Source organism: Coffea eugenioides, chromosome 11 (assembly GCF_003713205.1).
Source record: "Coffea eugenioides isolate CCC68of chromosome 11, Ceug_1.0, whole genome shotgun sequence".
Taxonomy (NCBI): Eukaryota; Viridiplantae; Streptophyta; class Magnoliopsida; order Gentianales; family Rubiaceae; genus Coffea; species Coffea eugenioides.
Window position 1 is genome coordinate 44,331,278 of NC_040045.1, and position 27,432 is coordinate 44,358,709.

General features: G+C 42.9%; 4 protein-coding genes across 4 annotated transcripts; 2 read left to right on the plus strand and 2 right to left on the minus strand.

Moving 5' to 3' along the window:
- The first annotated feature begins 3,419 nt into the window (after nt 1-3,419).
- On the plus strand, nt 3,420-5,374 carry LOC113754275 (CLAVATA3/ESR (CLE)-related protein 25). The gene is made up of 2 exons (XM_027298655.1): nt 3,420-3,922; nt 4,941-5,374. The coding sequence occupies exons 1-2, from the start codon at nt 3,669-3,671 to the stop codon at nt 4,978-4,980; spliced, it is 294 nt and encodes a 97-aa protein (XP_027154456.1). The 5' UTR covers nt 3,420-3,668; the 3' UTR covers nt 4,981-5,374.
- A 2,970-nt stretch (nt 5,375-8,344) lies between these two features.
- LOC113751530 (serine/threonine-protein phosphatase PP2A-2 catalytic subunit) lies at nt 8,345-13,871 on the plus strand. The gene is made up of 7 exons (XM_027295569.1): nt 8,345-8,606; nt 8,707-9,014; nt 11,005-11,119; nt 12,546-12,654; nt 12,733-12,810; nt 13,065-13,256; nt 13,333-13,871. Exons 2-7 carry the CDS (start codon nt 8,762-8,764, stop codon nt 13,504-13,506), a joined length of 921 nt encoding a protein of 306 aa, XP_027151370.1. The 5' UTR covers nt 8,345-8,606; nt 8,707-8,761; the 3' UTR covers nt 13,507-13,871.
- Nucleotides 13,872-14,355: 484 nt separating this feature from the next.
- On the minus strand, nt 14,356-17,488 carry LOC113753161. The gene is made up of 4 exons (XM_027297259.1): nt 17,216-17,488; nt 16,792-16,939; nt 15,535-15,837; nt 14,356-14,691 (listed from the first exon to the last, which is right to left on the minus strand). Exons 1-4 carry the CDS (start codon nt 17,305-17,307, stop codon nt 14,578-14,580), a joined length of 657 nt encoding a protein of 218 aa, XP_027153060.1. The 5' UTR covers nt 17,308-17,488; the 3' UTR covers nt 14,356-14,577.
- Nucleotides 17,489-20,987: 3,499 nt separating this feature from the next.
- On the minus strand, nt 20,988-26,051 carry LOC113752680. The gene is made up of 2 exons (XM_027296763.1): nt 22,977-26,051; nt 20,988-22,895 (listed from the first exon to the last, which is right to left on the minus strand). The coding sequence occupies exons 1-2, from the start codon at nt 26,049-26,051 to the stop codon at nt 20,988-20,990; spliced, it is 4,983 nt and encodes a 1,660-aa protein (XP_027152564.1).
- Between the last annotated feature and the right edge of the window lie 1,381 nt (nt 26,052-27,432).

A 27,432-nucleotide genomic window follows, 5' to 3' on the forward strand; every position in this document is an offset into this window, starting at 1 on the left:
TTTAGCAATCTCGGGTCGATTGGATGATCTGTGTTTGATTGCCTCATGTGTATTTGAGTTCTAAAATATTAACTCTTCACCACGCCATATGCGATAGCAGACAGATTATATCTATTACAGCATCAACTGACGAATCGCAACTCAAAGTAATCCACAAAATGATGGTAACTGCAACTCAAATGGATTGGTTGGTTGTTTTCATATCTCATTAATCCACGCGCATTTGATTAATTCGTAGAATTTTAATTTCTGTCGCCATGCTCTGCGTTATCAGGGCTTTTCTTAAGTAGATTTAACTTGTTCTCACCATTGTGACATCAGAGATATGTTAATATTTTCTACACTGTCAGTGTATATATTAACGGGGTTGAATGAATGCCACATCATTTGAATTTGAATTTAAGCATCAAATGTCGTATATGTAGGATGCATCTAGACCCGCTAATGCATACACTGTCAGTGTATAAAAGAGTTATAAACCAAGAAATACTAACTACTTTCTCCGAACCCTACCAGTTATGTGTTATCTGAAGGGCACAAAAAGAGAGCAAATTGTGCCCAAGCACGTGTAATAACCTTTGTTGTGTTGGTGTTAATTATTAATCTTGCCTGTGAAGCCATTTATACTAGTACTGTTTGATCCGAGCATTGATTCTCCAAGAGGGGGCCAACTTTTGTATTTTTCCCTGTTTGTATAATGTCCTCAAAATGATGCTCTATTCAACTGGAGGAAGGTGTAGGGGATATTATTCCGTTTGATCAACAGAACAGAAAAGGAACCAGCTGAAACGATAGACAGTTAATATGAATATATATGTCACACTTCTGCTTGGTTTGCTCCATGGAGGCCGGAACCAGCTTTTCATTTCAATCTGGCGAAGCAACAGGTGCAATCAATCTTGTAATACTATATGAAATCTAGTACAGAAGTTTCTGCTAAATATTCCAATTCCCATCTTCATAAAAGATCATATCTATCTCCATCGTGATGGGATTTAATTTGCAAACCACTTCAACTAAGAGTGGCTCAAGTTATTGAAGCATCTACGTGGGCCAAAGACAATTGAAGCAAAACAAGTACTCAGATATATTATTGTAACTTTAGTAATTTTTATCTAGAAAATTAGGATTTAGCATTGAAATGTTAAATCATGTATATCAAAGAAACTAGCTGGTCAATCTAAACTTTTTGCAAAACATTGATTGTTTTACATGTTAAACTTTCTAACTACGTTCGCCAAAAGTATAATAAACTATTCCGGTGTTTTGGTATACCAGCGGTTAAGTATGTGGGGCAAGGAGGGACACAATTGATTTAAAATCAAAGAGCACCTTTTGTAAAACATTTAGCAGCTAAATGAACATGATGAGAACCCCTTTTCGAGTTTAAGTAAAAGAATTGCCTTTCTTTTCTTTTTTTTAACTCCAGCTTAATGTACTTAAAAGTTTGGCGTGTCTTACCAGAAAAATATGACAAGTACATTTCTTGATTGAAACCCGCATGGCGATCAAGCATACACAAATTTCTGAGTCCAAGCTCGATTGCTTGTAGAAGTATCAATCACAATCTAAATATGTTGACCCGTCCACCAATAAGTGGATTTGGATATGTAATGAACTTTAAATATGTCTAAATTTAATTAGTAGGTAGTGGGTTGACTTGACTCGTTTATTTATATTTATTTAAAAATAATTATGCATTTAAACTCAAATTTTAGTGGGTGTTAAGTAAATAAGTATGCATTTTGTACTGATCTGATAACAATAGAATATCGTTATTTCTTGTCAAATAACATGTGAAAAAACAGTAAAATTTCAAGTGAGTTATAAATGAATAATTGGATATATCCAATACTCATTCATTAAATGAGTATAAACAAATTGATTCATTTTGACCTGTTTATTAAATGGGTATAAATGGATTGACACAAATATGATTTGCCCAAATCCATCGAGTTACTCATTTTGACACCTCTAGTTGCATGATGTCAATATTTTCTTGCTTTAGAGAACAAAAATTTATCTTAAAAGCTGTTGATTGTTCAAATCAATCCTTCTAAAGGATGGATTTTAAACTTTGTACAATCCAACTTTATAGCACATTTTAAAGATAAAATTATTTCATACGCCAACTTTAACTTTGCAGAATTCGTCCAAACTTTAAAAAAAAAAAAAAAAAGGGCACCCTTCCCAATATTGAATAGTTTATTGAGAGCTTGTTATAATAACAAAAAAGAAATAGAATAACTGAAATTCCTTTACTTCATAATGATGCGACCTAGTGCCGTTTTATTTTGGTTGAAGCTTGGTATCTAGCGTATAAATAATTTGGGCCTTTGTAGTGAAGATCTTCCCCGAAAAGCTATGTCCAAGTGAGCGATGCCAAGGCACGAGCTCAGCAGTTGAAATTTTCTTCCTAACTTAAGTCGCACAAACAATTCAATGATTCATTTGTTCTCCAAAAGAGATTGCGCGAATATAACCAAAAATTTTGTCGCCATTGTGGCCCCCTAATCTACGAACCATTTTTCATTCAAATAAATTAACTTATTAGAAAAAGGAAAAGGTTGACAAATTTTCAAACTCAAATAATGAGGACAATATACGAACGTGCTCTCAGATTACTTCGATAATTTAATCAAAATGAATACTAGTTTTCTTTTTTCCTTTTTTTTTTTTTGGGTTAAAAAGTAGCCCCACGAATACCATCCAGTTCTTTAATTTCTTAATTTTGTTGCTCTGAATATCAGTTTTCATCAATTTAAAGAACTGATGTTTCTTGACAAAGAGAAGATAGCGATGTTGCATTTGAATGATATATGATAATTAAGCCCATAAGTTCTTTCTGATCATTTTGCTTTTTGAACTAATTTTTAGCTAGTGAGTCAAAGTTAGACGAGGAAGGCCAACTATTTGAAGATTAGTGGCGTTTATGGATCACATACGAGTCTCTAAGGTGCAAAAATGATTGACTCATGCAGAAAATGTAGTTTCAAATTTTCTGAAATGTGCCAAATATTCCATCTTTACCGTGGAAGATATTTAACTATCTGAAATTTTAGAACTCATGCAGTTAAATAGTTTCCTGGGAATGATTTATTTTATCCGTTTATATATCTGGGAATCCAGCAATCAAAGAACTGTACGTAAGGAATTATAGTTTGGCATGCTATTGTTGGTATCGTATGTGCATGAAAATACACAAACCAAAGCAAAAAAGACAATATGTGGTATAAGGTAAGGGGGTCCTAAAATCAGTATAAAGCAATGTCTTCCCTCCATGTCACGTTCGAACCAGCTCACCTCTCTCTCTCTCTAGCTTCGAGAAAGGAACCGAATCGCTCCAATCTATAAAGAAAACCAACCATCCGTATCCCTTGCAGTAAACCCCCCCCCCCCCACCCCCCGGCCTGGTCTAGCAGCTAAGACATCACTTTTAGTCTTAGCAAATCATCCTATTCTTTGTCTTTCTCGTTTGCTCTCCACCTCAAAATTTTATTACTCTCATTTATATGCTCCAAAGGTACAACACTTACGTTTGTTGCCAATCCTGTTTTGTTCCGTCCTTCATCTATATTCTTGATCAGGAAAAAATTCTTGATCACGGAAAAAGGTGCAGCAGCGTTCCCTTTCAATCTTGAAGTTGATATATATTTAGAGCCAAAGAAATGAATTGCGGCAGAAGTGGCAGGTGGTGCTCAGATGTTTTGTTTCGAAGACTTCTGCTGGTAGGACTCATTTGGTTCTTGTGGGTAGGCATCTTAGAGAATGAAGCAGCAACGCTAAATTCTGAGGTAGCAGGTGGAAGTTGGAAGCATATGGAACTGATAGGAAAGAGGCTTCTTAATGCTCATAAACATTTGGAAATTAACTTTGTCAGCAAAAGAAGAGTTCCAAATGGACCAGACCCCATCCACAACAGGTTTGCACTTGTTGAGTTTACTTACTCTGATTGTATTCTCGTGATCTGCATGCTTTCAATATTTGTCTCTTGATATTTTTCACCGCCATGCTGATTTAATTAAGTAATAGTGGTGGATGAAAATTAGAGTATAATTCTGGTGTGATTATACTGACTTCTGTGATAAGTATTTGATTTAATTTAGTCGTTCTTGAATATCACCATTAAAAAAAATTCTTTTCTTTCTCTAAATTATAGAGCGAAACTTAAACATCCATAACCTAGTTCATCAAGAATTAAAAAGCTCTTTGTTCCTATTCTTCATCATTTTCTAGTCATGTGAAAGCCGATGCTATATACAACAAACAGATGGATTACACCTATATCATTAGTCAATGATTATATAAAGTCATATCCACTGTAGCCCAACTTTGGCCGATCACCACCGAATTAGATTAGAGAATATTAGCTTATACTCTATTTTACAAGTTCCCCGACCATCTTTGATCATGTAGGGACGAAGCATGTCAAACGGATATGTAGTGTTTTTCCCTACTTTACAACATAATCTTTGACCATAATTCATACTTTCTTCAATTATGTTAAAGCCCCATGAAAAAAAAAATGAAGAAAAGTATTGGCTAAGAGGCTCTCTCTTAATCCATGTGTTTAAGCTACATATATATATATTCATGTTGTTCTCTCCACTTACGAGGCCTTTAAGTTAACCTTTTGATGTTGTCCTCTTTTCTTTCTCTTTTTCTTCTTTTCCCTTCCTTTCGTCCTTTATCCTCACACCTAAGCACCCTAATTTAATCAGAAATATATCTATCATTGATAAATTGGGGCTGCAGTTTTTGGTCAGGCATCTTCTTTACCAAAAGTGAATAATCGTACTTCTAGATTTCAAAAACACAAACTAGCCACTGGAGATAGTCTTTACCAAAAAATAATAGGACAGAAGCTTGATCATGCAATAGAAATAAGTTCCCGCTTTATAATTATTGGCACTGAATCAAACTTGCTTCATTCTCAACAGAAGGGCTGGCAACTCTCACCGGCCACCAGGTCGAGCATAGGAGACTCCAAGAGAAGCTACGATTTAACGCAGAGGAGACTGCAGGCCATCATTTGCTTTCTTGTATGTACTTCTTGGAAATGTGACCATGTCTTATTGACAGCGTTTGAGAAATCCCAGATTGTTTAGATTTTTTACTGACTTGATCAATTTGCTAGGTTCGTGGGAGTTAATGGACTCTTGGGGATGTGTTTTTAGACAAGGAAAGAAAATGTTGTCAAAAAAACAGACGAGCTAACTGTTGTAGGAATGTAGAATCTTTTCTTTTTTTTTTTCCCTTTCTAAATGTGTTTTGGACAAGTGTACAACTAGTTGTTCTAGAGAAGAGAGACGGAGTCTTGAGAGTCGAGATCAGGCAGTCGAAATTTTGGAAGTGGAAGAACAAGTTTGATGGATACTAGCTCTCATTTACAAAAGTTGATGGAACATAAAAAATTAAGCAACCAGAAAAGTTTTTAGCAGCCATGCATGCATGCACACTAGGGAGAATCTCTATCTGTCTGATCAATCAGCTATGCTTTTAATTTTGTTTTAAAGTTATTTCACGTACTCTTCTTTTAAATATTTATCCAACTTCTTAATAGGTATGTGTTCCAAAACAAAAGCAAATCCACCATTTAAAGGTGTTTGCACCTGTAAAAAAGAAGAAAAAGGTGAAAGCATCTCGTGTTAGTCTTTATCACTGGATTCTTTGGTACTGTAATGTGTATGGTGTATACACTGTTTTGGACTGTGACCTATTCAAACTTACAAAGCTATGCCAGACTCTGCAGTCTCGTGGCTTGGAAAAAGGGCGGCCAAAATTAAGTCGAAACTAAAAAATTCCATTAATTCCTTCGGAATGTGAAGTGATGGATGGAACTCCGAATGCATCACTAGTTATGCTTTTTATTTCTCTTTTCCTTTTGGTTTTTACTTAGAAGCAAGCAAGACTTGGTCTAAAGTTATTGAGACTCAACAAGTGGGACAATTTACCGGAAAGGGATAAAAGAAAAAGAGATTCAGAGGACAGGATCTTTAGTTGCATGCATGAAAGGGAGGCCTCATTGTCCCTGAATGAAACTTCGAATACTGATTTCGTCTTCTAGTTTGTCGTAGCAGGCTTTTGTTTTCCACAAGAAGTAAATTAAAGCTTAATCATATATCAACGAAGAAAGCACAGAGGATCCCTCTGCTGGAATTAGATCTATACTTGGCGCTGATGTGATGGAGATCACTACCCCCCCTCGTTTTGTGGCGTCCTCGAGTCTGTAAACGACTCAACTTTCCCTTGTACCCCAAAAGAAGAAGAAGAAGAAGATGGAAGTATAGCTTTGTAATCACCTCCTTGAATGGTCCTATTGCTGTTGTCTGTTGTGAATGGTCCTTTTATGATGCTTGCAAATTCCAGAGTCTAAAATTATGAAGAGCAAGAGATAATGAGTAAGATCAGTGATCTATGTTGAATATGGTAAAACTGCCCTCAGTGTCAAAAGTTTTTGTACTGCTATATATATCTTCCTATAGTATATAGTTTATACACAAATTAATCAAGTGACAGAAATCTTGAGGATTAATTCACAACACAAGAAGAATATATGAGCAGGTAATTTTAAAATAGCGGCCAAAAGTGACTACTGACTGAAGTAACAGTCAGGTTGGAATCAAACTCCACCACCTATTTTATAAGTAGAATTTCCAACTCCGCCATTGACTACTTCCTGTTGTTCAGATGAACATATGTTTTATGACTGAAATGTGATTCAACAGTAGCAAAATCTAACAGCCAACTTTGAAGTCAACTTCGAGTGCAAATTGAAAAAGTCTACAAGGAAAGAACTAAATGGATTTCATTATTTCCAAAAAAAAAAAATGGTTTGGAAATCTCCCTCGCAAATGGTACTAGATTAATTTTGATTTATTTTCGAAAAAAATTTGTGTCACACTTACATAAACGTTGTTTTAGCCACGTAATCCTCCTCGTGGACGAGGCTCCTCTCCTCCTTGGTATGATTTTAAGTGAAATTTTTATAGGATTAACTTTTTATACACGATAGTATAGTGATTTTTTTTTTACACTTACAGCTTTGTATATATGCCATATGTGTATGACTTGAGTTTCAAATTTAAATTCATAGTACGTGGTATTGTTCTAAATTCGTTGCATGAAACATATCCAAAATTTGAATTTCAAATTCAACTTTACAATAGTTACTATAGTTATCATTCAATTCGAAATTGACAAAATACACACTGTCAGTGTATAAAAAATTAATTTTTTTTGTAAACACAAATAATTTTGGACAAATGGTGTTTGGATTGTAAATTTTTTTAAATAATATTTTACTTGTATCAAAAACACATTTTTTATATTCTTAACCACTTTTTTATCTCACATACATCATATCACATCACAAAAAATATTATAATAATTAATTCAAATAATATTTCAAATAATACTCAATCCAAACAAAAACTTGGGCCGTAACAAATTTGAAGATTTGATCCATCTTGGCTCCTTGTACTTAAACACTTCCACAGTGGGCTCCACTTCTCCAGGCGCCTAAAATCAAAATGGATTCATAATTCATTCTGGCCCAATTAATCACATTTCACTATCTTGCGCCTCACGCGTACGCTCGTAGTCTTAGAACGCAGCTTCAGTGACACGTGTCCCCAGCATTTTATTTTGACCCGGCGGAGCCACCGGAGCGAGAAATTTCGTTAAACAATTTTGACGCCACAACAAAGCAAAAACATTATTAATTTATTAACAAATAACATGCAAATTCATGCTGGAAACTTCAAAAATACTACAATGCTCCCTCATATTCTGTAAAAACCTATTTTGCTACCTGTTGCTTGAAACGAGACAGATTGAACCTTAATTTTTTTTTTTGGTTGGTGACAAATACACTTGGTTAGATTTGATAGTTGATACTGATGTTTGGTCATCTTTTAAACACCCAAATGCCAAGTCTTTGATTCTTGTTATAAAACTGAAATTACGGCTGCTTTGTTTTAAAATAGGAATTATGTGCAAAGAATCATTTGTGTTTTTTGGGGCTGTGTTTGGCCATTTTATTAAATAAAAAGATTGTATATAATATATTTAATTTTATTTCAAAAGGGAAGTAGTATGTTAGACATTTTTCATTCCAAATTATTTGTATATAGAAAAGTTATAATATGGTGTTAGAAATAATGGGGCAAAAAAGTGATTTACTACCAAAAATTTGCTTGATTTGGACTTTAAAGGACTGAATGCAGGTTAAATCAAAATGCGAAGGACTGTTTTAGCAAAATTGTCAAATTTCATTTACATTTGCATTTCATTTGGGCTCATTAGAGTTTCATTTCACATTCCACCATTTCTTCTCTCTCTCTCTCTCTCTCTCTCTTCTCCCACACCATCATCACATATACAGATAATACACAAAGATACATACAGCTCGATAGATTTAAAAATATATGTTCTAATAAAATATAGATACACACATATATATAATCCTAGGCCAATATATTGGAAGAATTTTCTCTCTGCATTTTCGGGAGAGAAATTTCAGAAAACAGAAAATGATTTGGAAAATTGAGAAATTGGAGCCCTAGTTTTTTTTTTTTTGGTCATTTCCTCTGCCAATCGAATTTGTAAGTGAATTCTGGTCGACAATTAATCGGTAATTTCTTTTGTTTATTTGGTGGCCTATACCATCGTTTAGCTAATTGTAATTCGCGTCGATCGACAAAGAAAACCTAGATCGGAGAAAACAAAGGGAAAAGAAAGGAAAAAAGAGTGGGGAAAAATGCCGTCGCATGCGGATCTGGACAGGCAGATAGAGCAATTGATGGAGTGCAAGCCGCTGACTGAGGCGGAGGTGAAGACGCTCTGCGATCAGGCGAGGGCGATTCTAGTGGAAGAATGGAATGTGCAGCCGGTAAAATGTCCGGTGACGGTCTGCGGCGATATTCACGGCCAGTTCTACGATCTCATCGAACTTTTCCGGATAGGAGGAAATGCTCCCGACACAAATTACCTATTCATGGGCGATTACGTTGGTAAGCAATTCATTTCCGGTTTAGGAAATTTATTAAAGTTAGGGATTTCTTTGATTTCACTGTACATATAAAGGTCGAATAGTTGGTGATCTATGATTATCTATTAGTTTTCTTGGTTTTTATGGGTTTTTTTTTATATGTTTGCTTTATATGTGATCAAGGGATGTGTTTGCTTTTAAAAGAAGTGGCATATTCAAAGATGTCTATATTGTTTTGGATGGGTGTTTATAAATTATTGAATATTTCAGTTTAGGTAGATCTATGATTTGCTCTACGAAGGAATTTCTGTGGTATAAGGAGCTGAAGCCATTATGAGGGGTTCATTCCAAAATAACTTTTCTAGGTTTTGAAAATAAATTTCTTTGACTATGGATTTTGCTTCGCATTTATGGAAATTTGTATCCCTTGTTCGAGTGGCATTATTCATGTCAGTTGTTTGTAGTGGTTGATTACTGCTTATTGGAATTGTATTGCACGATATACAAGGTCTGAACAAAGGAACCAAATAAATGAAGAGACTATTTGGCTGACGTTTTCAATTTCCTCTGGAAGTTTTGGCGAAAAAAGGGGCTTGACATGGTGGCATGTAGTTGCACTGCTCAGCTGCCAAGTATTTTTTGGTATTTGACTTGTAATAGGCAGCAATGAGTGGATTGTTATGGGTTAATTTGGATTTGACATCACCAGCAAGCAACTTAAAGAAATGTAGGTGAAGAAGAATTATTGGATCCACGACTTGAAAGTTTGATGACTTGTGAAGAAAGGTGAAGTTGCTGTGTTAGTAAACGGATTTGCGCTTTAACATGTTTGATCTGAGCTGCTAATTGATTTGGAGAGTTTGTTAGAAGAGTTGCTGGGAATGTCATTAGTCACTGTAATCTACTGGACTTTTACTTGCTTCACCTGATAGAAGCATGATTGAGCTTTAGTGTCATAAAGCAAAGGCTTGCTTTGAGTTCGATGCATATGAGATTTGTTCACAGACAGTCTATTTGCTGACTAACTGCAATTACATGTTGAGGCATTGTTGATTAGATTGTTAAACTTTTCTATTCATGTTGCCAATGCTTCTCATATTTGTAATTCCTTGGAAGTTGGCTATGTTGGCTATTGTGGGATGATTTGCATATGTAAAGAACCTTAAGCTTCATGCTGTTCTGTTTGTTGGCTATTCATTTATTATATGTTATTGCTGTAAACTATTTGCATATTATTTCCAATTCCATCTGTTAACCAGTCTAATTTCAGTAGTGAATGGTAATCAGTGGTGTTCCTTTTCCTTTTTGTTTAGTAGTAATCAGTCTTTGGGAGTATTTGGAAAGTGGAAGCATTGTTAGTTTGAAGAAAATGGATACTTAATTACCATAGGTGAATTCAAGATTTATTATGGTGCTTAAATGAATTCTGCAGATTTTGGGAATATGGATTACCAGTTGTACGTAATGCTCAGAAGTATTTGTTAGCATTTAAACATCCTGATAGTTCTGCAATTTAATGTTGATTTTCTTCAAACATTGAAAAGATGGGGAAACTGCTTAGTGTTATTAGATTATTGCCAAATAGATGGAAGAAACATGAAAGATAATTTATCTCTGGTTTTGAGGTGTCGCGCTCCTGTCATGATGGGAACTTTTCTGGCTGCTACTAGTCATTACTTCTATTTTGCCTTTGTAATTTTGAGCCTTCTAAACAGATGGTTAATTGGTCTTATCTGCTTCTTGTCATTGAATACCTTCTATTTTTAGTTCGTATCTGCATTAGTAGAGATGATATTCATGTTTTCCTGTATAATATATCTCTTTCCATCTTAGAAATTTTATGGCTTGATAACCATGCTCTAGACATGTTTTCCACCATTGATGCCTTTCTAATTGGATGAGTATCTTTTATGAGCTTGAAGTTGGTGCTTATAGAGCTTGTTCCTTGACATTCAATATTTCCTTGATATCAAACTTCAATATCCTGTTGATGACAATTCCATTTAATGCAGACCGTGGGTACTACTCAGTGGAGACTGTCACACTCTTAGTTGCTCTGAAAGTTCGTTATAGAGATAGAATCACAATTCTTAGAGGAAATCATGAAAGTCGGCAAATTACTCAAGTGTAAGGCTTTTGTACGCTCGGATGAGCACATTGTTGCTAAGAGTACAAATTCTGTGGTTAAATATGTGGATTCTTGTTGTTTCATGGGAAATACATGATTTGGGAATTCTGTATCATAAAGGTTGTATAATAAAGTTTAATTTAAAAGACTTGGACAATTTAGTATGGGAGTCGCCACATACTTTAGTGGATATGTCTTTAGTTCTCACCTGGACATGACTCTGCACTTTTCTCCATTCTTCTGTGCTTCACAACAGAAGAAGCATTCTGGTATTTATTTCCATTATCTGTAAGTCTATATTATTTGTCTTTCTGCTTGGCAGCAGTAGGTGCATATTCCAGCTCGCATACTTGAATACATACTTATGTGGTTAACTGGTGAATGAAACAGGCATAAGGTGGTATGAAAGAAGGGTTAGGGAAGGAATAAAGCTAGAAAGGATGGAACCAACAAGGTTTCTGTTTGTTGCATTTTGTCAAATTAACTTCTGTAATGTTGTGGTTCTTTTTGCAATGCCAACTGATCTTTTAAGGCATAAGTTTTTAGTTTTTTTCTGTCCATACTAGTTTGGGATTATGCTGTTGAGAGTTGGTTATAGGTGAAAAGTATCATTGATGGTCAACCTTGGGGGACATGTGATATGTTTTTCCTGAATTTCATTTCCTTTCAAAAGATTTTTTTTATCCTCCCTTCAATTTGTCCGAAAGTTTTTTCTACAGGATCCGTTTGGATTAGCTGTTTTGGGGGTGTTTTTGAAAAATTTTACTGTAGCAGAGTTTTTATAGTATATTTTGGGATATTTTTAGAAAATATTTTGGGATATTTAAGAGTAAAAGAGTTTTTAGAATATATTTTGGGATATTTTTTAAACATTAAAAAAAATTTAGACTACTTTTTAGAGTACCTTTTAGAGTACTTTTTAAAAATTTTAATAGCACTTGAAAATCTAATTTTTGAAAAACTCTTGAATCCAAACAGCCGTCTACCATAATCATTGTTGTGCGAAAAGTTAGAATCATTCCTGCAAATAATTTAAACTCATGTAAGGGTGGGGTTTGTGCGAGAGAATGTAAATGGAAGATGAATCATAAAGTTTAAGTCCCATATATCAGGATGTTTATCCCGGTGTCTTGCTTTAGCCTGGTTGAGTTATTTCTAGCCTATGCATCTTGCCTGGTCTTTTCTTCAGCAAGTGTCATATAGGGCCAGCAATTTTTATTTTCCCTAAGTAGTGATGATCTCTGAAATTCCATCTATTCGATTGTCATATTGTTCAGTCAAGCTTTGTGAGCCTCCTCTTATGACCTTTTTATTGTTGTGGATGCGACAAATGAACCTTTCTTTTGCTTAATTAGAAGCAAGGGACCATACTGATTCATTTCAGGCCTGCTTCAGTATTAACAAATTGTTTGTTCCTAATGTCAGGTATGGTTTTTATGATGAATGCTTGAGGAAGTATGGAAATGCCAATGTCTGGAAGTATTTTACTGATCTTTTTGATTACCTCCCCCTGACAGCACTTATTGAGAGTCAGGTTTGAGCAGTAGTATGTGAATATGTGTGCTTAGTTAATCTCATTACCACTTCCAATAGCAATATTACTCTATTGTAGATCTTCTGTTTGCATGGAGGGCTTTCACCATCACTTGATACGCTAGATAATATTCGAGCCTTGGACCGCATACAGGAGGTACATTACTCTTAGCTTCAATTTCACGTACTTTAGCTGATGACCTTTTCTCTATATATATGACAAGTGGTTCCTTTGGCTTTATGTAAGGATTTTCGATCCCCTTCTGTTTTTGAATGTTCCCAAATCTACCTTTGGTTTCTCTCTCTTTCTTTGAGACGAACTCTCTTCTTTTACTTGTCTCGAATTTTGCTCAAAATTTTCTACCACTCCTAATGAGAATTTGGCTGGCAAATATGTTTGTGGTTGTATAGGTCCCACATGAAGGACCAATGTGCGACCTGTTATGGTCTGATCCTGATGATAGGTGTGGATGGGGCATATCACCTCGTGGGGCTGGCTACACTTTTGGACAGGATATTGCAGCTCAGTTCAACCACACCAATGGGCTTAGTCTGATTTCAAGAGCCCATCAGCTTGTCATGGAGGGCTATAACTGGTGTCAGGTTCGTTGACTGGGAAATGACCTCATTGCATCGTGCGTTACATAGTTTCTAATTATTCAATCTTGTTATTTTGTAGGAGAAGAATGTGGTGACTGTATTTAGTGCTCCAAACTATTGTTATCGGTGCGGAAATATGGCTGCAATCCTCGAAATTGGGGAGAACATGGAGCAAAATTTCCTCCAATTTGATCCAGCACCTCGTCAGATTGAACCTGACACCACAAGGAAAACCCCAGATTATTTTTTGTGAGCTTATTTTCCTGCCAGGTCTTTGTAGTCCTCGCTTGCTATTCTCTCTGTAGATGTGTCTAAAAAGAGGAGTTTTTGCTGTTTGAGGATTATTACTACCATGATACCATCATTCTTTTTTTTTGTGGCGTTGCTCTGCTGCTGACTTTGATTATGTGCTCGGGATTCTTGCCCAAGAATTGATGGGAAGGCACCAAGTCTTTTGTCTTGTATATTTTTTTCCGGAATAGAAGGAAGCAGCAATAACATGACATGGTATATTGTGTTATGTAATGTCAGAATTTTTATTTTAGGACACAGGTCTCGGCACTATTCTGAGTCAGCGCTGCGTGTTTTGATGACTAATTATTTCAGCTAAATTTTCCGTGACGGATTAGAAACTTCAGTTTTTTTTTTTTTGCCCCAAATAGTTCTGCCAAGAACCGGTCATTTAAATCTTAAAAAAAGCATTCGGTGAATCTTGGTGTAGCACGGCGGTGTGTGCGTTGCCATGCGCCATCTGTTTCTCAGCAGCGTAGCGGAGCATTTAACTGCTGAGCATTTTACTGCTGAGTTGATATGATACTACAGAGCTCCTATCTTGGGTAGATGTAGCTTTCACCATGCAGGTGATAAATGAACGTCTCTCGCTTTATCTGCACAAGGGATTTCTACATTGTACTGGTTATGAATGAGTGTCTTGCATATCCGCGCACAGATTGAAGTTTAAGATGTATTCTCGGTTCAGAGAAAATATTACAGCAATGCCAACACTGGATCGGGAAAATCATTCTTAAAAAGGCATCTCGGATGGGATCCCTTCCAAAACCAAGCGTTCTACACCTAAACTTTGAACACAGTTAATATTAAATTACTGCTGCAACATTTTTTGCTAGCATAACTCGGAAGCAGCCACCTTGAAATGGCAATCAGATTACAGGTAAAGCAGGTAATTGGAGCGCAAATTACATGCAAAAAGGATTTGAAGAACCACGAATAAAAGTGATACAGGAAAGGAGGGAAGCAGGTTTTCGGGAAAATTCCTCAACTAATTCCTCCTTATGAATGACAGTGAGGGCCACGGAGCACTAATTTAAAACCTAGAATTATTAGGTACTCTGGCTTGTCCCCCTGGCACAGCGTTGGCTCTCTTCCTTCTGAAGTATATGGCTGAACCACCAATAAGCAGCAAACCGACCATAATCCCCTACATAGAGCAGATTTGACTACAAACATGAACAAGGGTGACAAAAAGCACTAAAAGCTTGTTTATTCTGTTGTTCATCTAAGGAAAAAGCTGCATATAATCACACGAAGTATTGGCATACAGAAGATCCGCATCTTTTTGATAAACCACAAAGGTACTAGTCTTCACGCACAAGCCCATGTCCCCAAACTTTACTCCTAGTCAGTACTGTCTACCCAACTAGCATCAAAAGGTTGACTAACTAAAGTTTATTTTCTCTCTGTTCAATACAATTTTTGTTTTTTTGTTTTTGTTTTTGGTTCAAATACAATTTTTAATTATAGACTGAAGCACAATAATTCCAGGCCTACACTCACTATGGACCCAGTCCCCTGAATGACAACCATGGTCCGTGCTCCGCCACTGAGCAAAAGTGCACCTGTTTATGCATGATGATGAATGTCTTACCTATACATCCAACCCACACCAGCCAGCAAGCAAAATGAAAAGAAAAGAGAGAAGTTTGCATTAACGTATTCATCAAATGAGGTTGGATGATTATTCTATGAATATATTAGAAACCATTCATTTGTGGGTCACAATCTGCATCATGATGGTAGCAGCTTCGGTTACAATTAAATTTTATTCCTAAGCACCCTATTTTCTGTCAGGTATAACTCATTCCATACCCTTCCAGTCTGCAGTTTATTTGTTTCTACCAATAAAACTAGCAGGGTACCATCCAAAATACAGGATAGTACAAAGAGAATCGTTTTTAACGTATAGGGGTCTTAATCAATCAAAAGTTCAATAGTTAGAAGGCATTGTGGAGTCAAAGAATTCGTGAGTTGAGATTTAACTTACCTCAAAACCCAGCACAGACAACTTTTCTTCATTTGCAGCAGGTATACAACTTCTGTAAGTAATATAAGCTTGTCTGCCATCATCTGATGTGGTCGACTCATCGAGTAAATGTCTCTGTGATGCCATTATAGTAAGCTTGTCTCCAGAATTCATATTGACAGGCTGCATAACCTTCATGCTTTCAAGAGCAGATCGACCTTTCTGCAATTTCTTGCCATTTGCCTCCTTTGAATCAGACCCAGTATCCACACATTTCAAGGGGATACGATATCCAGTTTCACTGCAGCGATACTTTTCATCATTCTACAGCAAACATGCCATTTCAAAACTAAGTCCAACTAACAGATTGTGGAAGAGGCATAAAAAAACAGAAACTGACAGAAAACAACATTTTTCCATTTTTCATTTCATCTTTGAATTTCCTATTGCATTTGATGATTAGAACTTACTGCAACTCAAGGTTAATACTATCAAATGAACATATGTTCAGCTAAGAATGACTTGGTACTTAATGTTCAATAAGGATAGCAGCAAACATCTAAGCAAATTTTGAAGCTTTTTGGATTTTATCGAGATCAACAACCATTTATCTGTTTCAAATTTCTGTAACAAGCCTCATAGTTATACAGTAGTGCTCCACAAAATATTATTCATTCTTGTGCACATCAGAAAAATTCACAGCAGCTTTAGAATAGATTATTTGGTCTTAAAGACGACATATGACATATTGCGATAATCAGACGAATGAAAGTTTATATCCTTTACTTCGCTTTCCACGTATGGAAATTGAAGCAAACCAACCATTACATCAAAACGGTCTAGCTTGTGAATGCATCCGAGGTTAAGTTCAGCATGCATGCTTTTTGTGCTTAAAAAGGGCAAATGCATACTCTAATTTGTCTTTAACTCAGCCTGCCACATAGAATAATGGTGCAGCAGACGCACCAAACAAGCTCTCATTGTAAAATGCTTACAAAACACAAATCAGCATTTAAAGTTCACAGGTACTTGCTCAGCAGGTCCTAAATTAACTTCCCGGGAAAGAATACAATCAACAACCTCTCACTTAACTAGTCCTAAAGCTTGCACATTCCCGTCAATCAGCTCAAGAACTTGAAGTAATTCCATCAGTTCAATATTGTCAAAGAATTTTCGGCTATACACTTATTCCAATAGCAAATTCTAAACACTCGAACAAATGGTCATGAATATCTGATCAAAATTACATTAAAAGGGGGCAAGAGAGTGTGAGCATACCTTTTCAGAGTAGGCACAGGGAACACAAGGACCTGAAGGTGAGCATTCATAGGTAATATTTCCACCATTAGGAGTCTCCTTAAAACCCATCAAAGCTCTTCTTCCAACGTTTAGATATCCTGAACCCACTTCTCCACTTTCTCCTGCTCTGTTCATACACCCCAGAAAACAAAAAACCAATACAGCAAGAATTTCACTAAAAGGAATCCAGACCCGACTTCCCCTTTTATTCTTTTTCCTCAAGTTCTACCTCAATAGTTCTCAAGAAAATAGCTTAACCAATTAAGCCAGAACCCAGAAAACATCCCCAACCCACTTCCCTCTTGGTCTTCCACTATTTTCAAATCAACAAATTAACCAAAAAAAAGTAAAGATACTAACTTTATCCCATAATCTTTAATCAGAGGAAGAAGTTTGCTCTTACCTTTGGACCTCAGCAGAGAGATCGGAGATTAAAGAGCAGAAGAAGAGGACGGCGGCAAACGGCCAATTCGCGGGAGCCAAACGGGATTTCATCTTGTTTAAACTCAAGAAAAAGTGGATCAAATTGAGATGGATCTCTATTCTATGTCTCTCCCCTGTGGAATGAATGTATCGATGATTATTTGTGTGAATATCATGCGACTGTTGAATTTCACCGACCTATGCATACCAAAAACCTCTCAATCAATATGTTCTAGTTTACGCAATGAGTCGTGACATTGAAGAGCACGCTTTTTCTGGGTGGGGTACATTGCTTCAAACAAGCGATTACTTAAAAGCGTTACAGTTATGCAACTGACCTGCCGCGCCTTTCTCCTTTCTCTCTCAAGGCGTGGATTTTTACAATGCCGCTGAGCTGCACCTCTCACTTTTTCTTTTTCTTTTTCTTTTTTTTTGTCAAAAGGTAAGTGATGCGACTGCCGAAGTGAAGGTCCGACCTGGCCCGGTGCCTGGGGAGCGAGCTGGAGCGTTCGACCTGCACGTGAGCGAGCTGCGGGGCTAAGTCCCCTGGAGCAACTCCGACGGTCAAGTCAGAAGAAGATTCGTGAATAAGAGGGTAGAGTTGGTGCTATGAATAGCGTACCTTGTATTTTTCCCATGCGTGGTATTTATAGGACCACCAAAGGTAGTCTTCTAGTAGAATAGGGAGTCCTTATGGGAGCAGAACTCTCCCTAGGGCTCCATAACTCAGCTAAGGCGTGCTTGGGCTCTGCGGCCTGCGCGTCCCATCTGCTTGGGGAGACCGCGCCCTCTGGGCCCCCAAGCCGACCTGCTGGGCCGAGAACCTATTACTAGCCGAGCTTGCGGGCTGGGCCGACGTGCACGTGGGCCCCACTACACTAGCCCCCCCTCAAGTCTAGAGTCATCGATCGTGCGCGTGAATCTAGGCCGAGTTCCAGGAGGTCATGTCAGCTCCTTGTGGGACCCCCGTCAGAGAGGGGCGCAAGCAACCGTCGCGTCAGTTCGCGCCTGTCACCTCAACCGTCGTCTCGGCTAATTATGGCGGTCAGGAACGGTTCCCCATAAACTGCTCGAATAAATGCGCGCCCCTTCGCTTTCCCGCGCTGTCGTCGCCTATAAATAGGATCCTCCAAGCGTTATTTTCACTTTCCTTCTCTCATTTTCTCAGTTCGCTCCTTCACTCCTTAGTTCGCTGCTTCATCCTTTTTCCTTCGAGAACACGTCGGGTTGCCTTGCCCTAGGAGTCCAGAGTCAGTTCGTGCATTACCTAGATCAGCCTTCCACCCGATCTCGTTCCACCAGTAAGTTCCCCTCTCCTTTTTATGTCTTCTTATAGTTCTGATAGTTCTGACGTCACCAGTTCAGCCCATAGGCATAGAACAGCTAGCCCCATTCTCTTAGATAGCAGCTCTTCAGATTCCCTCAGCTCTACTCCTTCTATTTCATTTGGGCCAGAACCCGTAGTTTCTCCCAACCCGTCTCCTGCTAGAATAATGAACCCCGCCGAGCAACCTGCCCAACCTCTGGTCGAAGCTGCTGAACAGGTGGCTCCAGATCAGACGGTGGCAGGGACCTCGGGGGGGCCGAGTGGCGACTTTGGGGAAGTCGACACCATCCTCACAGCCCTGGAGCAAAAAGACGTTGACGAGCTGGCGGAAAAATATGAGATCCCGGCCCAATTCGAGCCCAGGGCTGCCCGCCCAGGGGAGGTCGCCAGCCGACCTCCTCCTGGCTTCGTGGCGATCTACAGGGACCAGCTGATGGCTGGTCTCCGCCTGCCCATTCCCAATTTCCTCTTCTTTATCCTTACCTTCTGGGGCATTCGCATAACTCAGGTCATCCCCAATGCTGTTCACTCCATCATAGGCTTTTTCATCCTTTGCCGAGCACTCGAAATCCCCTTTTCTCTTGACCTGTTCCGAGCCTTCTTCCAGATGAAGGTCAGCGGGAAGGTGCCTGGGTGGTTCTACTTTGCCCGGCGAAGTGGAGCGAAAACCCCCACCCGCGAGCTGTTCACGGGGGCACCTTCTTCTATCAAGGACTGGAAGCCCCAGTTCTTCTTTGTTAGGAACTTAGGCTTCCCTCCCCTTACCTGGAGGGCAGAGACTCAAGTCTCAGATCCCCTTCCGTCCCGCTCCCCGTGTCCGAGCTTAGCCGCCTACTCAGCTCGGACGCGAAGCTGGATGTGAAGGAACTCAGCAACAACCAGCTCTGGGCGGCGGGGTTGATCCGAGCTAGCTCCTCGGATCCCTCCTTAGAGGATAGGCCACTCTCGACAGACGAGCTGGACGCCTGTAACTATCCTGACCTTCCGTTCATTTTCTTTTATCATCATTTTTTTTTTCAACTACTGATCTCTTGGCCTCCTGTTTGTGCAGTGAAGCGATTTTCCTCACTTCTGTCCATCGGTGGCACCAGCAACCCGAGCGCTGCCACGCAGACTCCTTCGGCCATCCCCGCCAGCTCGGTGCCAGCTCCCATACCTCAACCAGCTCCTGCCCAATCCTCCAAGGCGGTTGAGGCGGGGAAGAAAAAGAAAAAGAAGACAACTGCCAAGAGAGCTAGGGTGGAAACGCCCTCGTCCCCAACTCGGGAGGAGAGGTCGACACCTGAGACTGCTCAGGGTGGCCACTATGGCGTGAACTCAGCCGAGGAGCAAGCCCGAGCTGAGGCTCCTCCTAACTTGTGGCAACGCCAGAGCTCCTTGCTCTTCGACCCCCAGACTCGGCTGACGACGCACCAGCACCCCATGCACTTCTGCCCCCAGTGGAAGCTCTCCATAAATGACCGAACTCAGTTCCCCGAGGTGGCACGGGAGCTCGCTCACGGGGCCATCCTCCCACGGGACTACAACTTGACCAAGGCCATGGAGCCAGCCGACCTTCTCAACTACTTCTATACAGGAACGGCGCAGGTAAACCTGGTTGGGTCCGAGCTGGCCAGGCGCTACGAAAGCCTGCTTCCCCTGCTGCATGAAACAAAGACGGCCAACGAGAAGTTGCTCAGCCAGAACGAAGCAGCAGTGGCCGAAGCTGAAGGTCTGAAGAAGCAGCTCGCGCAAGTCCACACGAACTTCGAGCTAGAACTGAAGAAGAACGCCGAGCTGACCTCCCAGCTGAAAGAGGAACAGCAGAAGGCAGCTGGGTTGTCTGCTCAGGCAGAGGCAGCCAGGGCTGAGGGAAGCCAGGAGGGCGTGCGGACCTTCCTCAGGTCCGAGGAATTCAGGGGCGACCTGGCCATCCTGAATACCCCCGTTCTGCAGCATGGGTATTCCCAGGCCCTGCAGGAAGTGCAAGGGCTAGGTCTGCCCGGGTTCGATCTGGGAAACTTTCCCAGCTACAATCCCCTGGCCGTGGAGCAGCTCGACCGCCTGGTGGAGGGCTACACGCACGGACGGAAACTGACCGACCTGGTTGCCGACCCCCTGCTGCCAGTGACCACCCCCGAATCCGAGCAGGAGGAGGAGGAGGGTGAAAACTAGAATAGGGCTTAGGGTAGAACCCGAACTGTCAGTAGGCAGTTTGTTTTGTATGAGCTCTGCTCTTCGTTGTACAGTTTTTATTGAATGAAATGAAAGCCTTCCTTTTGCTTTATACTTAATCGCATTTCGCAAAGCTTCTCACAATAAGACATATCAGTTCGGCCTTATGCCGACCTAAGTGAGCTATTCTCCAAGATGAAAATAACTTATTAGCTAAATACATTAACATTAACCAAAGTCTTGACCTTGAAGCGAACTGTCATGCGCGAGCTTAACGGAAAATCCTCAGGTTGGAATTGTGCCAAGTACGCGGGACCTCCTCGCCGCTGAGGTGAGTTAGCTTGCAGTATCCAGCTCGGTCTGCCTCCTTCACCATGTAGGGTCCCTCCCAGTTTGGATCCAGCTTGCCCGTGCCCTGAAGCCGACTTACGCTGTTCTTCCTCAGGACCAGATCCCCTGGCTTGAAAGATAGGGGCCTCACCCTAGCATTGTAGTGTCGCGCAACCTGTCCCTTATACTTAGCCATGCGTATAGCCGCCTCTTCTCTCCTCCCTTCCAGCAAATCCAGGTTAAGACGCAGCTCGTCTTCATTGTCCTGAGCTATGAAGTTCTGAACCCTGCCCGAAGGCACGCCTATCTCTGCAGGAATCACAGCCTCTGCTCCATAGGTCAGAACGAAAGGGGTCTCCTGAGTGGCAGTTCGGGGAGTGGTTCGATAGGCCCATAGTATGGTGGGCAGCTCGTCCAGCCACCCAGCTCGAGCGGACTCCATCCGCGTCTTCAAACCATGCAGGATAGTCCTGTTAACGTTTTCGACCTGCCCATTGGCTTGGGGATGACCTACCGAGGTGAAGTGCTGCCGGATCCCGAGCTCCGTGCACCAACCTTGGAGAGAATTGTCCGCGAACTGTCGTCCATTGTCTGAGACTAGGACCCGAGGTATACCAAATCGACAAACAATGTTTCTCCAGAGAAATTTCTGAACCGACCTGCTGCTGATGGTGGTAAGGGGCTCGGCCTCCACCCACTTGGTGAAGTAGTCCACAGCCACCACCACGTGCTCATAGCCCCCAGGAGCTCGGGGGAACGGACCCAGCAAGTCTATCCCCCACTGGAAGAAAGGCCAAGGGCTCTGAAGAGGCACCATTTCCTGAGTTGGGGCGTGGTGGATCGGAGCGTGCAGTTGGCAGGATTTGCACCGAGCTACTAGTTCGGCAGAGTCCAAGAAGATAGTGGGCCAGTAATATCCAGACAACATTCCTTTTTTGGCCAAAACTCTTGGTCCGACGTGATTCCCGCAGATACCTTCATGCAGCTCACGCAAGATATATTCTCCTTCCTCCGGAGTCACGCACTTCAACCATGGACGCAGATAAGATTTCTTGTAAAGCACCCCATTCGAGAGCTCGTATCCCCGCGATTTAAGAAGGATCCGTCGTGCTTCCACCCGACTTGAGGGGAGCTCTCCATTGGCCAGGTATCGCACGAGGGGATCCATCCAGGAGCTCACTACTTGAATAACGGCCGCGTCTACCTGATCATATGCCCGACTCCTGACGACCTCCACCAAGACCTCTTTGTTCAATGTGCCCACTGAGGTGGAGGCGAGCTTGGACAGTGCGTCTGCCCTCTTATTCTGGCTTCGCGGGACCTGCTTGAGCATGAACAATTTGAACTGAACTCTCAGCTCATGCACTTTTGCGACGTACCTCCTTAGTGGCTCTTCTTTGACTTCATAACTTCCCCCTACCTGATTTACTATCAGCTGCGAGTCGCTGTAGACTTCTATTGATTCGGCCCCCAGCTTCCGAGCTATCACCATCCCCGCGACCAGGGCCTCGTACTCGGACTCGTTGTTGGAGGCCCTGAAATCAAACCTCAGGGCGTAGGCCAACTCATCCCCCATGGGGCTAGTCAAGAGAAGTCCCGCTCCGCATCCTTCCTGGCTCGACGACCCATCTACGAACAGTGTCCAGGTCGGAATGGTCTGATCAACTTTGCCAGTGGCCTGTTCAATCTCGACAGCCTCTTTGGCCTGTTCAGCCTCCGCTGCGTCTCCGATCCGTGTGGCCTGGGCTTCCCTTGTGGCCTGTCCGACCTTGGCAGGTCCTTCGGCCTGCTCGGCCTCGGCTGCATCTATGGTCTGCTTGGCCTCGGAAGTCTTGGTGGCTTGCTCGACCTAGGCAGCTTTTCCGGCCTGACTGGCCTCGGCTGCGTCTTGGGCCCTGGAGGTCTGCGCGACCTCGACAGCTTCTCCGACCTGCTTGGCCTTAGCTGTGTCTCTGGTCCGTTCGACCTGTGATCCCCGTTGCCCGAAGGAGACCCCTTCGGCTATAAAATCCGCCAATGCCTGGGCCTTAATGGCCGTGCGAGGTTGGTAGATGAGGTCGTACTCAGACAGCTCCACAGCCCACCTCACCATTCTCCCTAACGCATCAGGCTTAGAAAGAATTTGTTTGAGCGGCTGGTCGGTCATAACCACCACGGGGTGGGCTTGAAAATACGACCTAAGCTTCCGAGCCGCGTGAACTAATGCCAAAACATACCGCTCAATCGAGGTGTACCTTGGCTCTGCGCCCTGCAGGGCTCGGCTGACATAGTATACGGGCTTCTGGACCTTGCCTTCTTCCCGAACTAGCACCGCACTGATTGCCTCCTCCCCTACTGCCAAATAGATAAATAAGATCTCTCCGTGTGCGGGAGAGGTCAAGGCTGGCAACCGAACGATGTGGGCTTTTAGCTCGTCGAATGCTCGCTGGCACTCGGGGGTCCACTCAAACTGGGGACCTCTTCGCAGGGCCCTGAAGAAGGGGGAACCCCGAACTGCAGATTTTGACAAGAACCTGCTCAGGGCCGCCATCCTGCCAGCTAGCCGTTGGACCTCTTTTATGTTTCGGGGAGGAGCCATGTCCATGATAGCTTTTACCTTGTCGGGATTAGCTCTTACCCCGTCCTTGGATATCATGTACCCCAAGAACTTGCCCGACCTAACCCCGAAAGTGCACTTCTTAGGGTTCAGCCGCATGCGCGAGCTCCGTAGGACGTCAAAGATCTCTCTGAGGTCGTTGACGAACTGCTCCTGAGTTCGGCTTTTTACCAGCATGTCATCAACGTATACCTCCATGTTGCGGCCGATCTGGTTCTTGAATAACTTGTTGACCAGCCGTTGATAGGTCGCGCCGGCGTTCTTCAATCCGAATGGCATGGTGGTATAGCAGTACGTACCGTACTCGGTGATGAAGGCAGTCTTCTCTTTATCCTCCTCGTCCAGGGCTATCTGGTGATACCCTTTGAAGGCGTCCAGAAAGCAGAAAATCTCGCAGCCAGTAGTCGAATCGACCAGCTGATCGATGCGAGGGAGGGGGTAACAGTCCTTGGGACAGGCTTTATTCAGGTCGGTGAAGTCTACGCACATCCGCCACGCCCTGTCCTCCTTTTTCACCAGCACTGGGTTGGCTAGCCAGGTCGGGTAGTAGATCTCTTTCACAATTTTGGCCTCCAACAGCTTGCCGACCTCCTCCTTGACGACCTCATTCCGTTCAGGCGCGAAATTCCTTTTCTTTTGCTTTACTGGTCGAGCGTTTGGGTCCACGTGCAACTTATGGACTGCCAGCTCGGGAGGGACACCGGGCATATCGTCTGCACTCCAAGCAAAGATCTCTTCGTACTCCTCCAGAAGGGACTCCAGAGCTCTCCGCGCTAGCTCGTTTAGGCCCGATCCGACCCTGACCACCCGATCAGGTCGCTCTAGGCAAATGGGTACTTCAACCAGACTCTCGTCCGTCTCCAACCTCTCCTCCTTCTCAATAGGCTCCCAGGGCTCCAGAAGGACTGTCTGCGCCACCAGCTTCTCCTTACCCTTGAGGGTTGCGATATAGCAGGCTCGTGCTACCTCCGGGTCTCCCAGCACCTCGGCCACCCCATCAGACGTTGGAAACTTCATGCTGAGGTGCAAAGTCGAGCAGACAGCTCGGAGTGCATTTAAGGTTGGACGCCCTAGTATCATGTTGTAGGAGGACGGCTCCTTTACCACTGCGAAGTTCACCGGAATAGTTCGGCACTTCGGTGATTCCCTAATAGTGACCGTGAGAGTTATCATTCCCTCTGGTCTTACGGGCGGACCTGCAAATCCTATCAGCGGAGTACGAACTGGGATGAGCTGCTTGTCCTCCAGCTGCAGCTCTTTAAAAGTTTTGCAGTACAGCACGTCGATGGCGCTCCCGTTGTCGATGTATACCTTCTTTACTTTGTAGTTGCACGTGATGACCTCTATCACAATTGCCTCATGGTTGTTGGAGGCTAAAGGTACCGCGTCCTCTGGTCCATAGACGATCTCCTCGTACATCTTCAAACGTTTATTCGAGCTCTCCCCGCTGGGGGGAGGCCGATTGTTCTGCCGGGCCGTATGGCTATCTCCCCCTGCAGGTCCCCCTGCGATGGTGTTGATCACCCCGGCTAGGTTCTGAACCCCCTGCTCCGGAGTCCGATCACGGGGACCTCGAGGTCGGTCGTGCGAGCTGGTAGCCCGGTCTCGCTTGAACCCCCCTGGCCTCTGATCTGCCCGTCCGTCACGGACGAACTGCCAGAGATGGCCCCTTCGTATCAGCTTTTCGATCTCCTTCTTGAGGTGTCGGCAGTCCTCAATATCATGTCCGACGTCTCGGTGGTAAGCGCAGTACAGGTCCTGATCCCGTCTGCTTTTGTCTCCGGCCAAGGGTCGGGAGAGTCCCTGCTGCTCCATTACTGCAAGGACCCGAGCCCTGGGGGCCGTGAGGGAAGTCCAAGGCTTGTCCCCCCCTAAGGGCCGACTTCTAGGCGGGTGGTCATAAGTAGTCTTCCGCCCTTGGTCACGTCGCGCGTCCCCTTGGTCGGTTATCCTTCGGCGCTTGTCATCCCTCTGCCTCTCCTGAGCGCTCTTCAAGCGATTGGCTTCTTCAGCATTGGCTTTCTCATGAGCTCGATCCAGCATCTCCCGAACTGACTTGGGCGGTTTCTCCACGAGCTCGGTGTATAACTTCTGCTTCCGTAGCCCGTTAATGAAGGCAGCCATGACCACCTTGTCGTCTCGGTCGCGGACCTGGAGGGATTCGTTATTAAACCGCACCATGTATTCACGCAGTGATTCCTCGACCCTTTGTTGGATGGTCATAAGGTGAGCGGTGCTTTTAGAGAAGGCTCGTGAGGAAACGAACTGTGCTGAGAACAGTCGCGCGAGCTGGGTGAAAGAGCTGATCGACCTGGGGGGAAGTCCCTGGAACCACTGCCGAGCCCTTCCTTCTAGGAACATCGGGAAGGTCTTGCACCTGACCGCATCCGCGGCCGTTTGTAAGCGCATCTACGTCATGAACACGAACAGGTGGTCTTTCGGATCCGTAGTAGCGTCGTAAGATTTCATGGTTGGAATTTTGAACTTTGCGGGCAGTTGGTATTCCTCGATGTCAAGCACAAAGGGGGAAGCGATGTACCTGTCCGCCTCCGGATCGAGCATTAGGTCCAGCTCGTCCCGTACCTGTTGCCGCTCCCTCCGGGGGGAGAGCCTCCGGACGGGCTCCGGATGTTCAGTCCGGGAGTTCTTGTGAGATGGCTCTACGACCTCGACCTGCTCACGCTTGAGTTCCCGATGCGCCCGCTTGGCCCCGTGATTGGGACTCCCAGTTCGGGACTCTGACAGGTCGGCTCCTTGTCGGACTGACCCCCCGATTGCCCTTTGAGGTAGTTCATGATCGCCTCGAAGGTGGGCAGGTTTGCTGCCACCGTTTGAACTAGCTGTTCGGGCGGAATTCGTGAGGGCCCCGCCCCTCCTTCTTCAGGTGTTGGATCCCGATGAGAGTGTTGAGGGCCACTTCGCTCCATCCCTTTGGATCTACCAGCGTTCCGTTGCGACCTAGTTTTCGGCATGATTCGCGAAAAAAGTAACGTGTTTCCCACAGACGGCGCCAATTGATGCGACTGCCGAAGTGAAGGTCCGACCTGGCCCGGTGCCTGGGGAGCGAGCTGGAGCGTTCGACCTGCACGTGAGCGAGCTGCGGGGCTAAGTCCCCTGGAGCAACTCCGACGGTCAAGTCAGAAGAAGATTCGTAAGTAAAAGAGTAGAGTTTGTGCTGTGAATAGCGTACCTTGTGTTTCTCCCACGCGTGGTATTTATAGGACCACAGATGGTAGTCTCCTAGTAGAATAGGGAGTTCTTATGGGAGCAGAACTCTCCCTAGGGCTCCATAACTCAGTTAAGGCGTGCTTGGGATCTGCAGCCCGCGCGGCCCACCCGCTTGGGGAGACCGCGCCCTCTGGGCCCCCAAGCCGACCTGCTGGGCCGAGAACCTCCTACTAGCCGAGCTTGTGGGCCGGGCCGACGTGCACGTGGGCCCCACTACAGTAAGTAAAAGATTTTTTTTGTTGATTGTATTATTCTCACTATTGTATATTCCTTATAATCTTCTCCCAAAACAAAACAAAAAAAAAAAGAGCGGAGCACGATTATCTCTATCAATGTATAATAAACAATTACATTAATTTAGATTTCCCAACTAGCAAGTCGACAACATTGATATTTATCAAATACTAATTAAAAATTCCCCTACTCAACTTTTAATAGGATTTAGACTGTTACACTTTGCTGGTTGTTCAGTGAATCATTTTCTTTACTTTTCTTTTAAATCCATCAAGAAATATGCCATGCATATTTATATTGGCCTTCAAATAACTCTGGTCTTTCATTT